The sequence below is a fragment of the Pongo pygmaeus genome, chromosome 2 (genome assembly GCF_028885625.2).
Source record: "Pongo pygmaeus isolate AG05252 chromosome 2, NHGRI_mPonPyg2-v2.0_pri, whole genome shotgun sequence".
NCBI lineage: Eukaryota > Metazoa > Chordata > Mammalia > Primates > Hominidae > Pongo > Pongo pygmaeus.
Genome location: NC_085930.1, coordinates 101,234,122 through 101,250,935, shown reverse-complemented (window position 1 = coordinate 101,250,935; position 16,814 = coordinate 101,234,122). Strand labels below are relative to the sequence as shown.

Sequence of the window (16,814 nt, the reverse complement as noted above, 5' to 3'; positions counted from 1 at the left end):
CATGCCGCTTATGTGCTTGAGGATCGCAGAATGGAACTCTTGCTAAGCCAGAGCTGTATTTGGTGGCCCATGGTGGGAGAGGGAAGAACAATAATTTGTGGAATAAAAGCCATGGAGAGGAGCGGGAATTACTTAATCTGGCTCCAGAAGGGGTGAGTTGTGGGGAAGGGGTGAGTTGTGGGGCAGTAGTGATTCTCAGTTCGTTTGCTCAGCCCAGTGCCTGACACTCAGGGTGCATCTGCTGACTGATCGTACAGGATAAAGGAAGGGAGAGGCCGGGTGCGGCGGCTCAAGTCTGTAATCTCATCACTTTCGGAGGCTGAGGTGGGTGGATCGCTTGAGGTTAGGCGTTCGAGACCAGCCTGGCCAACATGGCGAAAGTCCTTCTCTACTAAAAAATACAAAAATTAGCCCGGAGTGGTGGCACATGCCTGTAATCCCAGCTACTCGGGAGGCTGAGGCATGAGAATCGCTTGAATCCGGGAGGCGGAGGTTGCATTGGGCCGAAACCGCGCCTCTGCACTCCAGTCTGGGCGACAGAGTGAGACCCCGTCTCAAAAAAAAATCGGCAATCGGTGAGGCGGGGATTATTACCCTCAATGTAGAGATTAAAAAAATGAAGACTGAAGGTGACTCCTTCCAGGTCTGTCGGTGGCCAGCCAAGAGCCAATATCCAAAACTCTCCCCTCCCAGATACCGGCTTCAGCCAGAGCTCGCACCCGCCTGCGCCGCTCCACCCACCCACACTTCCGGCTTCCGCTCCGCCCACCTGCTAGTACTTCCGTTCTCCAGCGCTGGGCACCGCGGCCCAGAGCTGTGGGCTGGTAAGTCTGCGACGCCAGGGCTCGCATGGCCTTCAGAAGCGGTCCCTGGGCTGGGCGAGGACGGGTCCTGGTGGCAGCAGGCCCTTCTTTCTTGCATCACCGGGCATTACGCAGCAGCCATTTCCCTCGCTAAGGCCCTACCTTATGACGACGTCACTTCCGGCACCCTACTGGCTGTGGAAAGCCGGAAATGGTGCCAGCGCCCTTTGATGGCGGGGAGGAGTCAAGGCCGGTAGCCTTCCTATTTCCGTGTTTTGCTCTGGAGCCTCCCGGAGTTTCGGAGAGACCATGTCTTGGATAGAATTGGAGGACTTAGCAAATAAAAATGCAAAGCGTCCAGTTAATTTTTTTTTTGAGATAGAATCTCACTCTGTCACCCAGGCTGGAGTGCAGTGGCGCGATCTCGGCTCACTGCAACGTCCGCCTCCCCGGTTCAAATGATTCTCGTGCCTCAGTCTCCCGAGTAGCTGAGACTACGGGCGCCCACCACACCTGGCTAATTTTTGTATTTTTAGTAGAGACGGGGTTTCACCATGTTGGTCAGGCTGGTCTCGAATTCCTGACCTCAGGTGATGCGCCCGCCTCAGCCTTCCAAAGTGCTGGGATTACAGGCGTGAGCCACTGCGCCCGGCCACATCCAGTTAAATTTGAGTTACGATAAACGACGAATAATTAAGTCCTAAACGTTGTATGCACATACTTATACTTTAAAAATTACTTGTTTATTTGAAATTCAAATTTAACTGGACGTCCTGTATTTTCTCTGGCAGCCTTAGCATTGAGCCTCCCCCTGTCCTGTGCTCATAGCCAGTGGCAAGGCTGGGATCTTCTAGGCTCTTGTCCATCTGGGAAATAGATACAAATTTCACCCAGGCTATAAAGACCGGCTGTCTTAGTTGCTAAGATGCTTTTAGCTCCAAGTCTAATGGGCAAGCTGCAGGGGTTCCCCTGGCCAAAACTGGACCCATTTTCGGAATCCCCATGACATTGCCCTCTGTGTTCCCTTTCACAACAGAAGTCAGGCATGGCTGTCTTTTCTTATGGGAGAGCTGAGAACTAGGCAGGCAAAATGGTCAAAGTCTAGAAGTAACCACCATATTTGGGTGTGGGGTAAACCGGTGTTTGAGATCTGTGTTGCAGTGGACAGTATCAGAGAGCCTGAGGTTGTTAAGGGGAGAGCGTAGTGTTAATCTCACCCCGTGTCTCATTTTGCGGATGAGGCCCAGTGAGAGAAATGGAGGTGTCCCAGCCACTCAGAAAACCTATAGTAGAGCTGGAACCTCAATTCCCAGCCTCCTTACCCTGCTCAGTCCATACTTGCTGTTGAAGTCAGCTTGCAGCATTTATGGTAGGCATTTATTAAAGTAGATGCAATAGTACGTGTGTAGTACAGATGAGCTCTTTGGGTCTTTGCTGTTCCTATACCCTTCTACAGCTTCCTGACCTTCGCCCCAAGGCTGCTTTAGCTTTTACTCTGCCCAGTGGGGAAAATGGCTATGGGCTCAGTTATGGGAGCCTGGCCTTTGCCTATTTCAGCCCTTGGGCTCTCACCACTGTGGGTGGTGTGACCTAGGACTTGTTTTTGTTATCTTGGAACCAGAAGGGGTGTTCTTGGCAGGGTTGGGTCTGGCCAACTGTGTGGGTAGAAGGGCATCCTTTTCTGTCCTGCAATTGGGCTTCATGGCACATGGCCTCACATGGTGCCTGGGGACTTTTCTAAGGTTCCACCATGAGCCAGACTTTGCCCTCACTCCTGATTTGAACCTAAACCTCTTGCCGAACTGGCCCTGAATACTGAGATTCCTCAGATTGCTGGCCCTGAGGATGTGTTCTGGGTTTGACCTGATAAACCTGCAGCCTCCTATAGACCCTGGCTTCCCAGGCTCCTAATCCCTGTCTCATGAGATAATGAAATAGAGAAGACTGGAGGTCAATGGGCTCGGGGTCAGTTGGTGGGACAATCAACAGCTTCCTGGCAGCAGAGGTGGTAAAGAGGCAAGGAAGGAGTGCCAGAAAGGGGCGTTGCCCCTGGGTAAGAGCTCAGAAGTGCAGGGGGTGGAAAAGGGGTGGGATGGGAGCCCACTGGTAGAAATTACTCCCTCTGTCAATGATTAACTCCCAGCCAAAGGGGTGACCTGGGAGGAGGGCCCAGCTAATAGGAACTTTGGACTTGAGGCAGAGTATCCAGAGGGCCGGCATGTGGTCTGCAGAAGAGGAGGACGTGGCTGGGTGGCAGGGCTGGTTTCCAAGGACGAGTGAGATCCTGCAGCTGCAGGCTTCAGGAAGTCTCCTGGGGCTATCAGATGGCTCCTTCTTGTAGCAGCAGCTGTGGGGTCCACTGGCCCTGAGCCCTCAGAGGGGAGGCCGTGGGGGACCTCCTGTCTTTTGCCTTGCAAGGGCCTCAGTTGTGTTTTTTCCCTCTAGGCAGCCATGGGTGCCAGGCAGTGCTGAGAGCAGTGGGGCATGGCTGCAGCCCTGCAGGTCCTGCCCCGCTTGGCCCGAGCCCCCTTGCATCCACTCCTCTGGCGGGGCTCAGTGGCCCGTCTGGCCAGCAGCATGGCCTTGGCAGAGCAGGCCAGGCAGCTGTTTGAGACTGCTGTAGGTGCAGTGCTGCCGGGCCCCATGCTGCACCGGGCACTATCCTTGGACCCTGGTGGCAGACAGCTGCAGGTGCGGGACCGGAACTTTCAGCTGAGGCAAAACCTCTACCTGGTGGGCTTTGGCAAGGCTGTGCTGGGCATGGCAGCTGCAGCTGAGGAACTACTGGGCCAGCATCTTGTGCAGGGCGTGATCAGCGTTCCCAAGGGGATCCGTGCTGCCATGGAGCGCGCCGGCAAGCAGTAAGGAGCCATGGGGGGCTGCCTCCCGCTGTCTATCTGGAGGGAAACCTGGGCCCAGACACAGGCTGAATCGGACCTCCCCTCCCCACCCGCTTCCCTTTTCTCCCGGGTCTGGCCTGGCCCCAGGATGCATGTCGGTGGGCATCTTCGTTCATGCCCCCATCACCTGTAAAGTTGAGAGATCGGGGGGAGGAGAGGAGTCCACCCCATCTCTTGCGCGCTGACCTTTCCCTCCCCAGGGAGATGCTGCTGAAGCCACATAGCCGTGTCCAGGTATTCGAGGGTGCGGAGGACAACCTCCCGGACCGCGATGCGCTGCGGGCTGCGCTGGCCATCCGGCAACTGGCCGAGGGACTCACAGCTGATGACCTGCTGCTCGTGCTGATCTCAGGTGTGGTACCACGTTGGCCCAAGACTGTTGGTGGGGAGTTCACCAAATATCAGGTCTTTGAGAGATCAGGTCTGAGCCCCCAGGGTCACAGGGTAAAGTTAGGAGCAAGGGAGGTGGTGAGGAGCCTGGATGGTGACTCCTGGGTTGCCTTGGGCTGAGGAGCCTGGATGGTGACTCCTGGGTTGCCTTGGGCTAGTCATCTGGCCTCCCCTGAGCTGTGGAGTCCTCCCCCTGAGCTGACCTTTTCGCTGACAGTGAGAGGGTGCATGGGGAGCACCTAATGAAGGGCCTGATACATCCATAGAGTCCTTGGAAAATGTCACTGCTATTGCTGCTGTCTGTACTAATGTCACCTGGGGCTAGACCCTCAGACCTCACGGAGTCCTCTCCTTGATCTTCCATTGTGTACACCCTGCCCTGCCTCCTGTTCTAGTCTCTTAAGGAGTAGTTAGTTCTTCTGGTGCCTACTGGGACCTGGGGTACCCCAAGGCAGGGGCAACCTCAGGCGGCCAGGATGTGGTGACTGTACACATATTGCATATCCACAGGGGGGCACCCTAACCCCACCTTTCCAGCCCCCTTTTTCTAATGTGGGCTTGTCACCCCTGCTTGCCTGGTTCCCTGGGTTGGGATAGCCCCTCTGCCTGATACCCTCATTGTCTTGGGAGGTGGGGGGTCAGCTCTGCTGCCTGCCCCCATCCCACCTGTCACACTGGAGGAGAAGCAGACACTCACTAGACTGCTGGCAGCCCGTGGAGCCACCATCCAGGAGTTGAACACCATTCGGAAGGCCCTGTCCCAGCTCAAGGGTGGGGGGCTGGCTCAGGCCGCCTACCCTGCCCAGGTATGAGTCCCTTCTTCCCCAGGCAGCCTTGGGTTGGTGGAGCCAGGCCCACATGTGCCAGGGATGTGAAAGCCTAGAACAGCATACAAATTGGCAGGGGCATGGTGTGAAAGACCATGGGGCCGGCTGGGTGATATCATGGGAGGGGTGCCAGAGACGGGGAGGAGGTGCCTGCATGACCAGGTGTTTTGCAAGCCCACGTGAGAGGAGTTAACCATGGGTAAGGAAATGCACTGAGTTGGGGGAGGGTGTGTGGATACCCAAGGGGCAGTTTGTCCTTATGGGCTCTGAGGGGAGGAGGAAGTGGGCCTGAGCCTTGTCTGTTGGCCCTTCCCCAGGTGGTGAGCCTCATCCTGTCAGATGTGGTGGGGGACCCTGTGGAGGTGATTGCCAGCGGCCCCACTGTGGCCAGTTCCCACAATGTGCAAGATTGCCTGCATATCCTCAATCGCTACGGCCTCCGTGCAGCCCTGCCACGTTCCGTGAAGACTGTGCTGTCTCGGGCCGATTCTGACCCCCATGGGCCACACACCTGTGGCCATGTCCTGAATGTGATCATTGGCTCTAATGTGCTGGCGCTAGCTGAGGCCCAGCGGCAGGCCGAGGCACTGGGCTACCAGGCTGTGGTGCTGAGTGCAGCCATGCAAGGCGATGTAAAAAGTATGGCCCAGTTCTACGGGCTGCTGGCCCATGTGGCTAGAACCCGCCTCACCCCATCCATGGATGGGGCTTCTGTGGAGGAAGATGCACAGCTCCATGAGCTGGCAGCTGAGCTTCAGATCCCAGACCTGCAGCTGGAGGAGGCTCTGGAGACCATGGCACGGGGAAGGGGCCCAGTCTGCCTGCTGGCTGGTGGCGAGCCCACAGTGCAGCTGCAGGGCTCGGGCAGGGGTGGCCGGAACCAGGAACTGGCCCTGCGTGTTGGAGCAGAGTTGAGAAGGTGGCCGCTGGGGCCGATAGATGTGTTGTTTTTGAGCGGTGGCACCGATGGGCAGGATGGGCCCACAGAGGCTGCTGGGGCCTGGGTCACACCTGAGCTTGCCAGCCAGGCTGCAGCTGAGGGCCTAGACATAGCCACCTTCCTAGCCCACAGTGACTCACATACCTTCTTCTGCCGCCTCCAGGGTGGGGCACACCTGCTGCACACAGGGATGACAGGTACCAATGTCATGGACACCCACCTCTTGTTCCTGCGGCCTCGGTGATGGCATAGGCCACATTTTGGGAGTTCAGAGGAGGCCTACAAGGGCAAGGTCAGATGGCAGAGCAAGGTTGGTCCTCAGGGCCTCTCTAAGCCTTAGGGCCCCTCCTCTCCTTGGTCTTGGCTGTTTGATTAGCTGTCACCTCCCACTCAGGGCCTCTGCTCTATGTCCATTCCCTTCCAGCCAGACTGGCAGATAGGGGCTTCCTCCTACCCCTGAGAATGAGGACAAGCCCCTCGGCCAGTTCAGTGTTCCCGTGCTTCTCCCTTGGGCAGCCTCTCTCTTGAGCCCCTCACCCTGTTTCTTTCTGTGAAGCGAGAATGTCCAAAAATAAATAGGACCATGCCATGGGTTCTCAGCGTGCCTTCCCTCAGAGTGAGGCCTCACGGGGGAGCCGCTGGGAGGGGAGCGTGGTACGGCTGCAGCCACAGTGCCAGGGCCTGGCAGGACTCTTAACACCCCTCTGCTGGGCTGGGTACATGCAGGATGTGCCTCACATAATGGGAGCCTGTACCCATTTCTCTGGAGCGTGTGAGGGTTGAGCTTGGCTCCTGACAGCTTTGATGTGTGTGAGCAGAGACCCCGGGGAGGACAGGCCTAAAGACTGCAGTCTGGGGTGACCAGCCACCCACCCACCCAACCATGACTCCACCATGGCACTGTCACCATGGCATCTCCAGCCTCAGCTTGTAGACCTCGTTGGATGGATGTCCTTTCTGTCTTTGGACAGCCCTTGTGACAGCCCTTGTCCTAGGCTGAACATCCCCAGTTCCTTCAGCCACTCCTCTGGGGACCAAGTCCAGACCCTGATGTCAGCCCTTCAGTGGGGGTCCCAGCACTGGGATGGTGGGTCCAGCCAGTGATGAGGTCCAGTGGCCCTCACCCCTTCCCGTGACCACTGGCGGGAGAAGAGGCAAGTGGGAATAGAGGAACGGCCGTGTTGGCCTGGCCAACAGCCTGGGTTGAGAGAGGGAGGTGCCACTGTCCTGCCTCCCTTTGGGCCCCCTTGCTCAGTGTCAGAACCCTCCGCTGGCTGTCCCCGCCGTGCGCCACGGCTCCAATCCCTATATGAGTGAGCAGTAGAATCACATAGGAATAAAAAGCCATAGAGAACAGCGAGGCCTGGGGCTGCTCTTGCAGGCACTTCTTCCACCCCAACCCTCCCCTCCTCCCTGAGGGTGTTGAGGGGCCCTGGGCCAGGGCTGGCAGGACTTTCCCCTGGGAAGGGTTTCCCTTCCCCACCTGGGCTCTGAGCAGCCTAGCTTGCAGACAGTTCATGACCTGGGGGCCTGGCTCACACAGGGCAGGCTGGAGATTGGGAGGGAGGTGAACATGGTAAGCGGGCTCTGGGGACCAGGGAGGTTTAGGAAAAGGGGAGCTTGCACCCCACTGGGATGCGCGGGCACTACTTCCTTTCCTTCTGTGCTGGCGTGGAGTTTCTGCTGACTAGGGTCACAGTCTCTGGGGTTATGGTGATCCTCGCATGATCCTGTGCCGTGGTGCTCCTCTGGCAGCCTCTACACGTAGCCTGTTCCTGCCTTAGTCCTTGCTCTTGGGAGCATGAGTATTGGCACTGGGTGCCAAGTTCCAGGCAAAAGCAGGATAGGAGAGCTGGGGCAGGGGCCGCAGGGGCTGAGGGCCTGAAAGCCATGTCCCCAGTGTGTGTGTATGTGGTAGGTGTGTGAGTATACAGACGTTGGTGTTGGCATACTGAGAGTGGGAATACATCTCTGAGTGTACACATAGATACTTAGTACAGGGCACATGACTCCCTGCATCCCTGCTGAGGGCTTTGGGTATGGATAGGATCTTGCAGGAGGTTCCCCCTGCTCTACATTGACCCCTTCCCTGTACTTCTGTTTGTAGGGGCTGGGAGGCCAGGGCCCGGATTGGACCCCATAGGGCCAAATGGTCTGTGAGCCTAACCCGTTAGATTTGTTCACTGGATACCCCAGAGATAAGAAAGGATGTATTTGGCCACAGTCTAGATGCCGAGATGAGATAAACCCTGCACAGTGAATGTTTTGATAGGATTCATTACTTGCTCCATAAATGTCAATTTTGGATCATCAAAGTGCCCCTCCCTTGCTCTTGGCTTCTGTTTCTTCCGGCTGCTGCCGCCCTTGTGCCCACCTCATCGTCATTTTCTGAAGCTTCCCCTGGCCCAGCTGGAGGATTTCACCATGGAGGGTGTCTGGCCCTGCCGGCTATAGCAACCCTCACGGGCCTCTCCATTCTTTGCACTTGGCATGAGCCAAGAGCAGTGGGGCAGTGGGCCTGGGCAGCCCTTCAGTGTCAGCTAGTCCCAACCATTTGATTTATAGTTGGAGATTCAGAGAGAGAAGGTGACTTATTGGGGACTGTACAGTCCCACATAAGGGCCACAGAACCAGGATAAGAACCTAGTTGGAACCTGCTTGACTATCCTCTGCCACTCTCTGGGGCTCAGATACCCTGGGGCCAAGCAAGGGCTCAGCCAGATCCAAGGGATCTACTTCTGCTTCCCCACTGCCCCTCAAGGGCTTGGGATGGCGACACAACCATGCTTGGCCTCTCCAGGGATCCACACAGCAGATGTGTTGGACCCTTCTTGGCTCAGTGGGACAGCTCCATTGTGTGTGTGATTTGGCAGAAGACCATGCGCAGTTGAGTGGTGGGCTTCCACATAAATGTGTGTCTGCATCTGTATGCACATCTGTGTGTGTGTGCATGTGTGCATGTGCATGGAAACATGTATAAGCATGTGTATGTGTAGTGCAGCCCACAGCCAGTCTCTGAGCTCTGCTGTGCCCCATCCCAGGGTGGAGACACACAGGTGTAGTTAGAGTGTAGGGGATACAATGAGCAAGTTGGGCAAGGAGGCCCAAAAGACTGGCAGAGGCTAGTGTGCCTGGCTGAGGGAGTTGACTTCACATTGACATCAATGGCAAACCTCATGAAGATTTTGGCAGGAAATAATGTCATGAAGCTGTTTTGGGACTTTAATGCTGAGAGCCAGCTTCGTTACTGCAGAGGGCAGGGGTTGGGGGCATGCAAGGAGATGCAGGTAGGAGAGGGGCATTACCAGACTCTGAGAACCCTCTCCCACCTCCCCTATGCAGCCTCAGCTCCAAAGCCTTTAGCCAGCCCAGGGAACCCTTTAGATGCCTGCTTTGGAACCAAGGCCGAAAGCCCTGGCTTAACCACTGTTAGGAGTAACTGAGCTCCTCTGTCTCTGGGAATGCCTCAGGGCGTTGAGGATTTGTGGGGGCAGAGGCTGGGCAGCTAGTGGACACTTTGGTGGGCATAGGGACCCCACTGTCATGTAGGATCTCACGAGGGTGGCAGTTAAGTGGCTTGGAAGGAGCACTGGAGTAGGAGTCAGGTGGTAAGTCTGAGTCCTGGCCTTCCCACCTTCCTTTCTCCAGGCCTATTTTCTCATCTGTTTAATGGGGAAAACATCCTTGCCCTATCGCCTCTTTAGGGAGGTATCAGCGGCAGGTGGATCTGTGCGGGAAAGCTCTGTGGAAGTGGGGAGCGAAGGGAGGGAGAGAAAGAAGGTAGAGTTATTGGCCTCTTCCAAGGGGAGTCTCAGGGAGCTCTTGGCTCAGGGAGGCCCCCTTCTTCCATGGTAGGACCAGAGTTAGAGCCAGCGGGACCTTGGTGCTCACTGACTGAGGCTGAGTGAGCAACCTGCTGGCCTCTGGCACTAGGCAGACACCAGCAGGGAATGGTATCTGAGTCTTTAATGGCCAGTAGGGTGTACAGTGCCCTGGGAGATCACGGAGCTGATGGATGATCACCTGGAGTCAGAGTGAGCTGAGCCGCCTGGAAGAGAGCCCCCTAATGTCTCTGGAAAATGGGTAGGGCAACCTGCCTCCCTCTGGGTCTGTGTCATGTGCAAGGAGCATGATGAGGCCCAGACTGCAGTGAGGGAGGACTGGCTTAACCCCAGGCCGGAATCCCTAGCTGGGTAAGAGGATTTGGGATATGCTAGGGGAAGGGAGGGAGTATGCAGGGGTAGGGGACACACACACCCTGGATGATAGGGAAGCCAATGACCTAGGCAGTCTGCCACATGAGCTATAGGACCATGGGGCTGTCGTGAGCTGTGCCCAGCCCAGGAGAGATGGGCTTTCTCCCCAAGGCTGTGGGCCACACTTCTTCCCAGTAACCACTAGGGCCAGTTCTGAGGCTTTGCTCTCCACTTCCCCTGACTCAGGCTGGTTTATAGTGGCTGGAGGAGGGTGGGCTGGGGGTGGACACTCAGCCTGGCACCAGCTCATGCCCACAGCTCTGATTCCACCTCTCTAGACATGTTGCTCCCATCCGGGGGTTTCTAGGGGGCAGGGTTGGGAGCAGGTGCAGCTGTCGCCTTGCTCAGATGAGGAAGTTCTAGCCAAGGGAAGAGGGCAAGACAGTTGGCCCCCGGAACAAGTGCCCCATCTGCCCAGTCCTATTAGGCCACTGCCCTTAGCAGCTCTGTCTCATGGGACCACTACTCACCAGGATTTGGTCCACCACTGCCTCCTTGGGGAGCCAGGGAGCTGTAGGACTTGGCTCTGCCCCAACCAGACAGCCAGAGGCTAGACCCCCAAAATGCATCCCATTGAGAAGGTCTTCCCTGGTGTTCCCTCACGTCTGGGCTGGCCTTTTCTTTTTCTCCACTAGCAGCCAGCAGAGCTGCCCTGCCCACCTCCCTGGAAAGGTGTGAGCCATACATTTCTCCCTGTCTCCAGCCCTGCCTCTCCATCCCCACTACCAGCCGAGAAGGGGGCGGGGCCCTTGGCACTTGGCTTCTGCCCCTTCAGATCATTCCCACCCACCTGCACAGCTTTAGAGTCTCACGATCTCCTTGTGGCCCTTGGTTGTCTCCAAAAATCACAATTGTAGCCTCATTGGAGCCAGGCCTCTGTCTCCATCTGCTTTCCCCACCCCTATCCACAGAGCCCCCGTTCCTCCCTGTCCAGCCCAGTTCCAGGAAGCTGACTGCAGGAATATCTAGGCTCTGGGTTGAAACTCTGCTGTTTGCAACTCTGGGCAAAGCTCTTCTAGGGATGCTGTCTAGGGGGAGCTGGTCAAAGACCCCTAGGGGAGGGAGAAATGCCTGTCTTTGCCATGTGGCTCTATGGGTCTGGGGATCAGTAGCTTGGAGTAAAACCTGTGAGCCCATGACAGGGGGAAGATCTCTCCCTCCGCTCAGACTCTCCACCTGGGCAGTGGGAGCAGCCCCAGCACATTCCAGCCAGCCGCCAACCTCCCTGCTAGCACAGGCACTTGTGAGGGTCACAGTCCCCTGGACAGTGCCCCTGCTGACACCCAGCAACCCCATAACTGCAGCCCAGTCAGAATCAGGGTCAGAGCCCTGGACTCCAGGACTGGGCATACACTTAAACCTTCAGGGGCGGGCTGTTCCAGGCAGCCCAGCCCACGCCCACCCTCTCAGGTCCCCGTGAGGGTCTCTCTCAGCCCAGGGCCACCCACAGAAGCCAGGCACCCGGGCAAGAACGGAGCCTGCCAGCTCCCAGCCAGCCTTGTTCCTCGCGGCTAACTGGCCGCCCCTCTGCCTCCCACTCCTGCTGACCCCCGGGGGACCTGAAGCTGGCAGTCCACTGCTGCTCCCCACTGCCTGGGGCAGAGAAGCATTCTCCCCACCTGCCTGCCCCCCAGGGCTCCGGCCGCCCCATGCCTGTGTCCCCAGATCCCCAAGGCTCACCTCAGTGGCGCTGTCTCCTCACCAGAGGCACTGCAGTGTGGGAACTGTCCCGAGGAGCTGGTTCTCAGCTGAAACAAAGAGGTGGGGGAGAAAGGGGGGGCAGCGGGAGAGGGAGAGGGTGAGTGAGCGGGCGAAGGAGTGGAGGCTGGAGGGGGAAGAGAGAAGGGAGAGGATGAGAGAGAAGAGGAGAGGGGAGGGGAGAACAACGAGCCTGCCGCCCACCGAGAGATAAAGCCTGACACCCAGGGACTAAAGGGCCAGTAGAGGAGGGGAGAGGAAATAGGGAGGGGGCAGGGGAGGTAAGGGGCCAGACTGAGAGTGGGGAGACTGTTAGAGGGGCGGGAGAGCAGGGACAGGGTGAGGAGGTGGAGAGCAAGTGAGGGGCGTGGGCAGGAGAGGAGCAGGGTGAAAGGCAGGTTGCAGGGGGCTGGTGGCTGATGGCTGAGCTGGGCAGAGGGGCCCCACCCCGTCCCATGCCAGGCTCTGGACTCAGGGGAGACCAGTAGGACTTGAATGTCAGAAGGCCATGCGTGAAGGGGACTGGCAGGGAAGGGAACCTGCCAGCCGTTGGGTAAGGGGCTGGGCTGGTGGGCTGGCTGGGAGGACTGCGGCCAGTGGCAAGGCGACAAAGATGTGAAAAGAAACAACAGCATCTGAATGGAGGAATCGGCTTCTGCTGACCCCTGGGTGCCCCAGCCCTGAGCATCCCAGCCAGAGCTTCCTGGAGTGGGGGCGGGGGGCAGATCCACTATGGGGCGGTCCAGGCTCTGAAGTGGCCTGAGGTGGAGAGGAGAGGAGAGGAGATGGGCTGTGAGGCCAGGCAGGGGTCCCAGTCATTCTTTGAGGGCTCAGAACAACCAGGACACACACCATGATTGACCACACATGAGGATGCTGGTGTCACTGTCTTTTCGGGGAGGGGATGGTTGACGGGGCCTATCCTGTGACTGAGAACTGGGCAGGGGAAGCCCCCTCTTAGGGAGAGTGTGTGCCCCGCCTCCATCCCAGGGAGGAGGGCAGGGTAGGGAGCACAGGGAGAGAGGAGAGAAGTGGGGATGAAAGAGGTAGGGAAGCAGGGGAGAGAGAGCAGGTGGGGGGAAGGAGGCTGCAAGGGGTGGGCGCGGAGCTGCAAGACCGCTGAACCAGAGGCTCCCACTCCACACCCCACAATTCTCAGGCTGCCTAATGCCGAGCTAATGAAGGATGAAATAATGAGCCACTTCCCTGCTGCTGCCCTCCTGCTGCCAAGTGCTGCTGTGACAGGCAAGGGCACTGCCTGGGGAAGTCAGCTCGGTGAGTCTGTGGAGGGAGCACAGGATGGCCTTGAGCAGGGCCATCCCAACCCTCTCACCCCACCAAGCACAGCCCCCGGGCCAGTTCAGCCTCCTCTCACACTCAAAGGCACAGAAGTTCCGGCCACCCTCCCACACCTTGTGACCAAGGGAAGTTCCCTTTCTTATCTCAGACTCCCAGAGCACATTCTTCGGAGACTAGGAGGAGGGGAGGGAGCGAGGGCTTGCCTAAAGCTGTGACAGGGAGACTCCCAGAGAGTCAGCCCCTCAGTGCCACCCTCCATACAAGGGTCAGAGGTGTGTGCCCCTTAGGCTCTGCCTCCCCAAGCCATTATCACCTCCTCAGGGAATCCCTCCCGGCCCCACCCAGCAGGGGTACAGTGACCTGGCTGCCACTGGTCCAGCTGTCTCTTCCTATAGCCTGGAGCTCGGAGAAGGGAAAGGACCTTCTTTCCTTCCTTCTTTCTTTCCTTATTCTTCTTTATTTATTTTTTTATTTAGAAATGATTTCAAACTTACAGAAAAGTTGCCAGAATAGTAATAGTACAAAAGACACACATGTGCTCTTTTGGGGATATGTTCAACTATTATGAATATTGTGCTCCGTTTGCTTTGTGTGTGTGTGTGTGTGTGTGTGTGTGTGTGTAGACATACATATTTTCTTTCTTACTCATTTGAGTAAGTTGCAGACATTTGAAAGGATTGCTTCCTATCTGTCTCTGTCTCTGGAGCCAGCCCACGGGAGCCCAGACCACATTATGTGGAATGAATGAAGGCCTGGGACAGGCAAGGAATGAGCAGATGTCACCTACTGGGAGCTTGAGATCTGGGGACTGGCCAAGGCCACCTTAGGAGTTGGGCCAGCCCAGGGCTTGAGTTGGGGTAGGGGGCTGTGCTGGGCCTGGGGTCCTGGGAGGCAAGTGAGCAAGCGGGGAGGGAGCCATTGCCCACCAAAGCGAGCATGTGGTGTTTGCCGGGTGTGGAGCTGCAGCATATGTTTGTGGAGATGGCGGCAGGCAGGCAGGCGGGGTGGAGCTGGGAGAGTGGATGGCCGTGCTGTGGCACCTGGCACACTTGGGAGACTGTGTGCTGTTGGGCCCTAAGTGATGTGAGAGGACCCAGCTGTTGGAGGCCCCAGCCCCACCACCTGCCTTTGGGACTCTCCCTACAACTCTGTGAAGGACAGGGCAGGGGTGGAGTCCACCTGACCAGCTGGTCTGTGCTGATCTGCTCGGAAGGGGCATGATGGGGCTCCAGCCCTACTGAGGCTTACATACCAGTCCCTGACACAGGGCTGCGTTCTTTCTGTACCCCCAGTACCCTCAAGTAGGTTGGAGTCCCATCCGGAGACCCTCCTTCAGATTTAGTGTTTCATTTTAGCTGTTCTCATTCCTCCCAACTCCCACCCAAAGATCATGGTTAAGAATTTTGGTATTGGCCAGGCGCAGTGGCTCACGCCTGTAATCCCAGCACTTTGAGAGGCCGAGGTGGGCGGATCACGAGGTCAGGAGATTGAGACCATCCTGGTTAACATGGAGAAACCCTGTCTCTACTAAAAATACAAAAAAAAAATTAGCCGAGTGTGATGGCGTGCGCCTGTAGTCCCAGCTACTTGGGAGGCTGAGGCAGGAGAATGGCGTGAACTCGGGAGGCAGAACTTGCAGTGAGCCGAGATCATGCCACTGCACTCCAGCCTGGGTGACAAGGTGAGACTCTGTCTCAAAAAAAAAAAAAAAAAAAGAATTTTGGTATTTAGGCCAGACTTGGTGGCTCATGCCTGTAATCCTAGCACTTTTGGAGGCTGAGGCCAGTGGATTGCTTGAGGTTAGGAGTTTGGGACCAGCCTGGGGAACATGGTGAGACCCCTGTCTCTACAAAAAATACAAAAATTAGGCGGGTGTGATGGTGCGCACCTGTAGTCCCAGCTACTCGGGAGGCTGAGGTGGGAGGATCACCAGAGCCCAGGAGAGTGAGGCTGCAGTGAGCCATGATTGTGCCACTGCACTCCAGCCTGGGCAACAGAGTAAGACCATCTCAAAAAAAAAAAAAAAAGTTTGGTATTATTTAGAAATCACATCTTGGAGATGACCTGAGTTCTAATGCAGTGATATTCTCCCTCCCTTGTAAGTGAAGTCCCCCTCCTTCAGAAAGCCCTCCAGACCTCCTCAGAGCATCCCTCCTCAGATGCCTTCCTGGGAATGCCAGCCTTGTTTGTCCTTTTGCTAGTTTACTTGGGTGTTATGCTCAGCAACTGGGGCTCTGCTCAGTCATCAGCCATTTTTCTTCCTGCTGCCCCAGGCCTGGCACATAACTGGCATCCATAGATGACTGAACACTGGGCTTCTCTGGTGTCCCCATGCCCAGTATGTCTGAAAGGCCACAGGCCCTGGGCTGGCTGAGGGGAAGGACAGCAAGGGGTCCACATCAAAAGAGGAAAGGGCTTATTCAAGACCACCAGCCTGTCGGGGTCAAGTCAGGCCTTTGACCTGGGTCTCTGACCACTTGGTCAACACCTTCTGCATCCTCCCATGCAGCACAGGCACACCAGTCTTGGGCTGTGGTCAGGGGCCCTCGCTGACGCCCACTGGGTGACCCCAGGGAGGGGCGGGCCCCCACCCTCCTCTATTACCTCCAGCCCACCCAAGTGAAGCCCAGGGGACACCAGTGCCCATCCCCCTGAAGAGATTTCAGCCAATTAGCACGTACGGTATTTACTTAATTAGGGTAATGACATAATTAGTGTAACTTGGGCTCCATCACATGGCTTCAACATGCAATTAGGAGCTGTCAGCGGGAGGCGACATTGTGAGAGCGCTCATTCAATTTTGGTTCCAGCATGGAGGCCTAGCAGCTGCCTCTGCTCGGAGGGAGGGAGATGGGTGGATGGTGGCGGCTGCTGTGTGTGTGAGGTGACTGCAGGCAGCCCATAGCCTAGGAGAGAAGAGTAAGTGGGGACAGAAAGGCAGTTTCCTGGGCTAATGGAGTCCTTGACTGAGCCTACTCACATCCCCGACAGAGAGTCCCTGACTGAGCCTACTCACATCCCCAACAGACATTGCCACCCTTGACCCCAGCCCCAGGGCAAGGCAGAGGCAGTGGCTTGGCTGGAGTGTCTGCGATTAGGGGGCTGAGCACTGCAGGCTCCTCTGCCCCCAAGTTCTCTGCCTGAAGTGCCACCATTAGCAGGCCGTCTTGTCTCTCTTTAGGGCTTTGCTGTTCATAAGAGCCACTGTCTCACACCCACTGGCCGGTTGGCTATTCTTGGTGGCCCCGGGAGACCACAGTCTGGCAGGACTGGGATGATCCCTGTTATCCTTATTGGATTCATGGGGAAAGTGGGGCTCAGGTCAAGGAAGGTGGTAGAGCCAGTCATGGCAGTGCCAACCCCAAGAGGGAGCCTGTTATGGCTGGAGACTCCCCAAGCCTGGGCATATTCCCCCTCACCCCCAAGGAGGTCTCCTGCCCCATGGCCTCTTTCCCTTGGAAGGAGTGGGGCTGCCTTTGGAGTTACTGAGGCGGTCCCCAGGCTCCTGGCTCCCTTAGCCTCTCCTCCACCTTATACAGGGCTAGGAGGCAGAGCCCTGACTCTGTCCACAGCCTTCCCCTTGGTGAACCTCAGCGAACCTCACGGCTTTCTTGAGTGGGGGCCATTGCGGGGAGGAAGGGAAGAAAGGAAGATGGGAGTCAGTGCCACCATTGTGCGGGTAGGGAAACTGAGGCTCCAGG

General features: G+C 57.0%; 2 protein-coding genes and 1 long non-coding RNA gene across 4 annotated transcripts in view; 1 reads left to right on the top strand and 2 right to left on the bottom strand.

The window, feature by feature from the left end:
- The window catches only part of WDR82 (WD repeat domain 82), a 33,736-nt gene extending 32,740 nt beyond the window's left edge, over positions 1 to 996 (bottom strand). The window contains exon 1 of the mRNA XM_054483749.2: positions 770 to 996. Coding sequence (XP_054339724.1) covers positions 770 to 921 — 152 coding nt within the window. The 5' untranslated portion in view covers positions 922 to 996. The remainder of the gene's footprint in view (positions 1 to 769) is intronic.
- A 528-nt stretch (positions 997 to 1,524) lies between these two features.
- Positions 1,525 to 12,000, bottom strand: LOC129034173 (uncharacterized). Its single transcript, XR_008501769.1, has 2 exons — positions 11,797 to 12,000; positions 1,525 to 4,079 (listed from the first exon to the last, which is right to left on the bottom strand). It is a non-coding gene; the product is annotated as an uncharacterized LOC129034173 (long non-coding RNA).
- Positions 3,288 to 6,449, top strand: GLYCTK (glycerate kinase). 2 transcript variants are annotated; one of them, XM_054483746.1, is made up of 4 exons: positions 3,288 to 3,664; positions 3,904 to 4,055; positions 4,724 to 4,899; positions 5,238 to 6,449. In XM_054483746.1, exons 1-4 carry the CDS (start codon positions 3,288 to 3,290, stop codon positions 6,102 to 6,104), a joined length of 1,572 nt encoding a protein of 523 aa, XP_054339721.1. In that variant the 3' UTR covers positions 6,105 to 6,449. The 2 variants fall into 2 exon arrangements, with proteins under 2 accessions (XP_054339721.1, XP_054339722.1); XM_054483747.1 differs by lacking the exon at positions 4,724 to 4,899.
- Positions 12,001 to 16,814: the final 4,814 nt, after the last annotated feature.

Bases quoted from the DNA above. Each gene is read 5' to 3' on its own strand.
- GLYCTK (XM_054483746.1), top strand. From the start codon at position 3,288: ATGGCTGCAGCCCTGCAGGTCCTGCCCCGCTTGGCCCGAGCCCCCTTG. The intron at 4,056-4,723 runs GTGTGGTACCAC...TTGTCTTGGGAG, and splicing joins GCTGCTCGTGCTGATCTCAG to GTGGGGGGTCAGCTCTGCTG. The intron at 4,900-5,237 runs GTATGAGTCCCT...GCCCTTCCCCAG, and splicing joins AGGCCGCCTACCCTGCCCAG to GTGGTGAGCCTCATCCTGTC.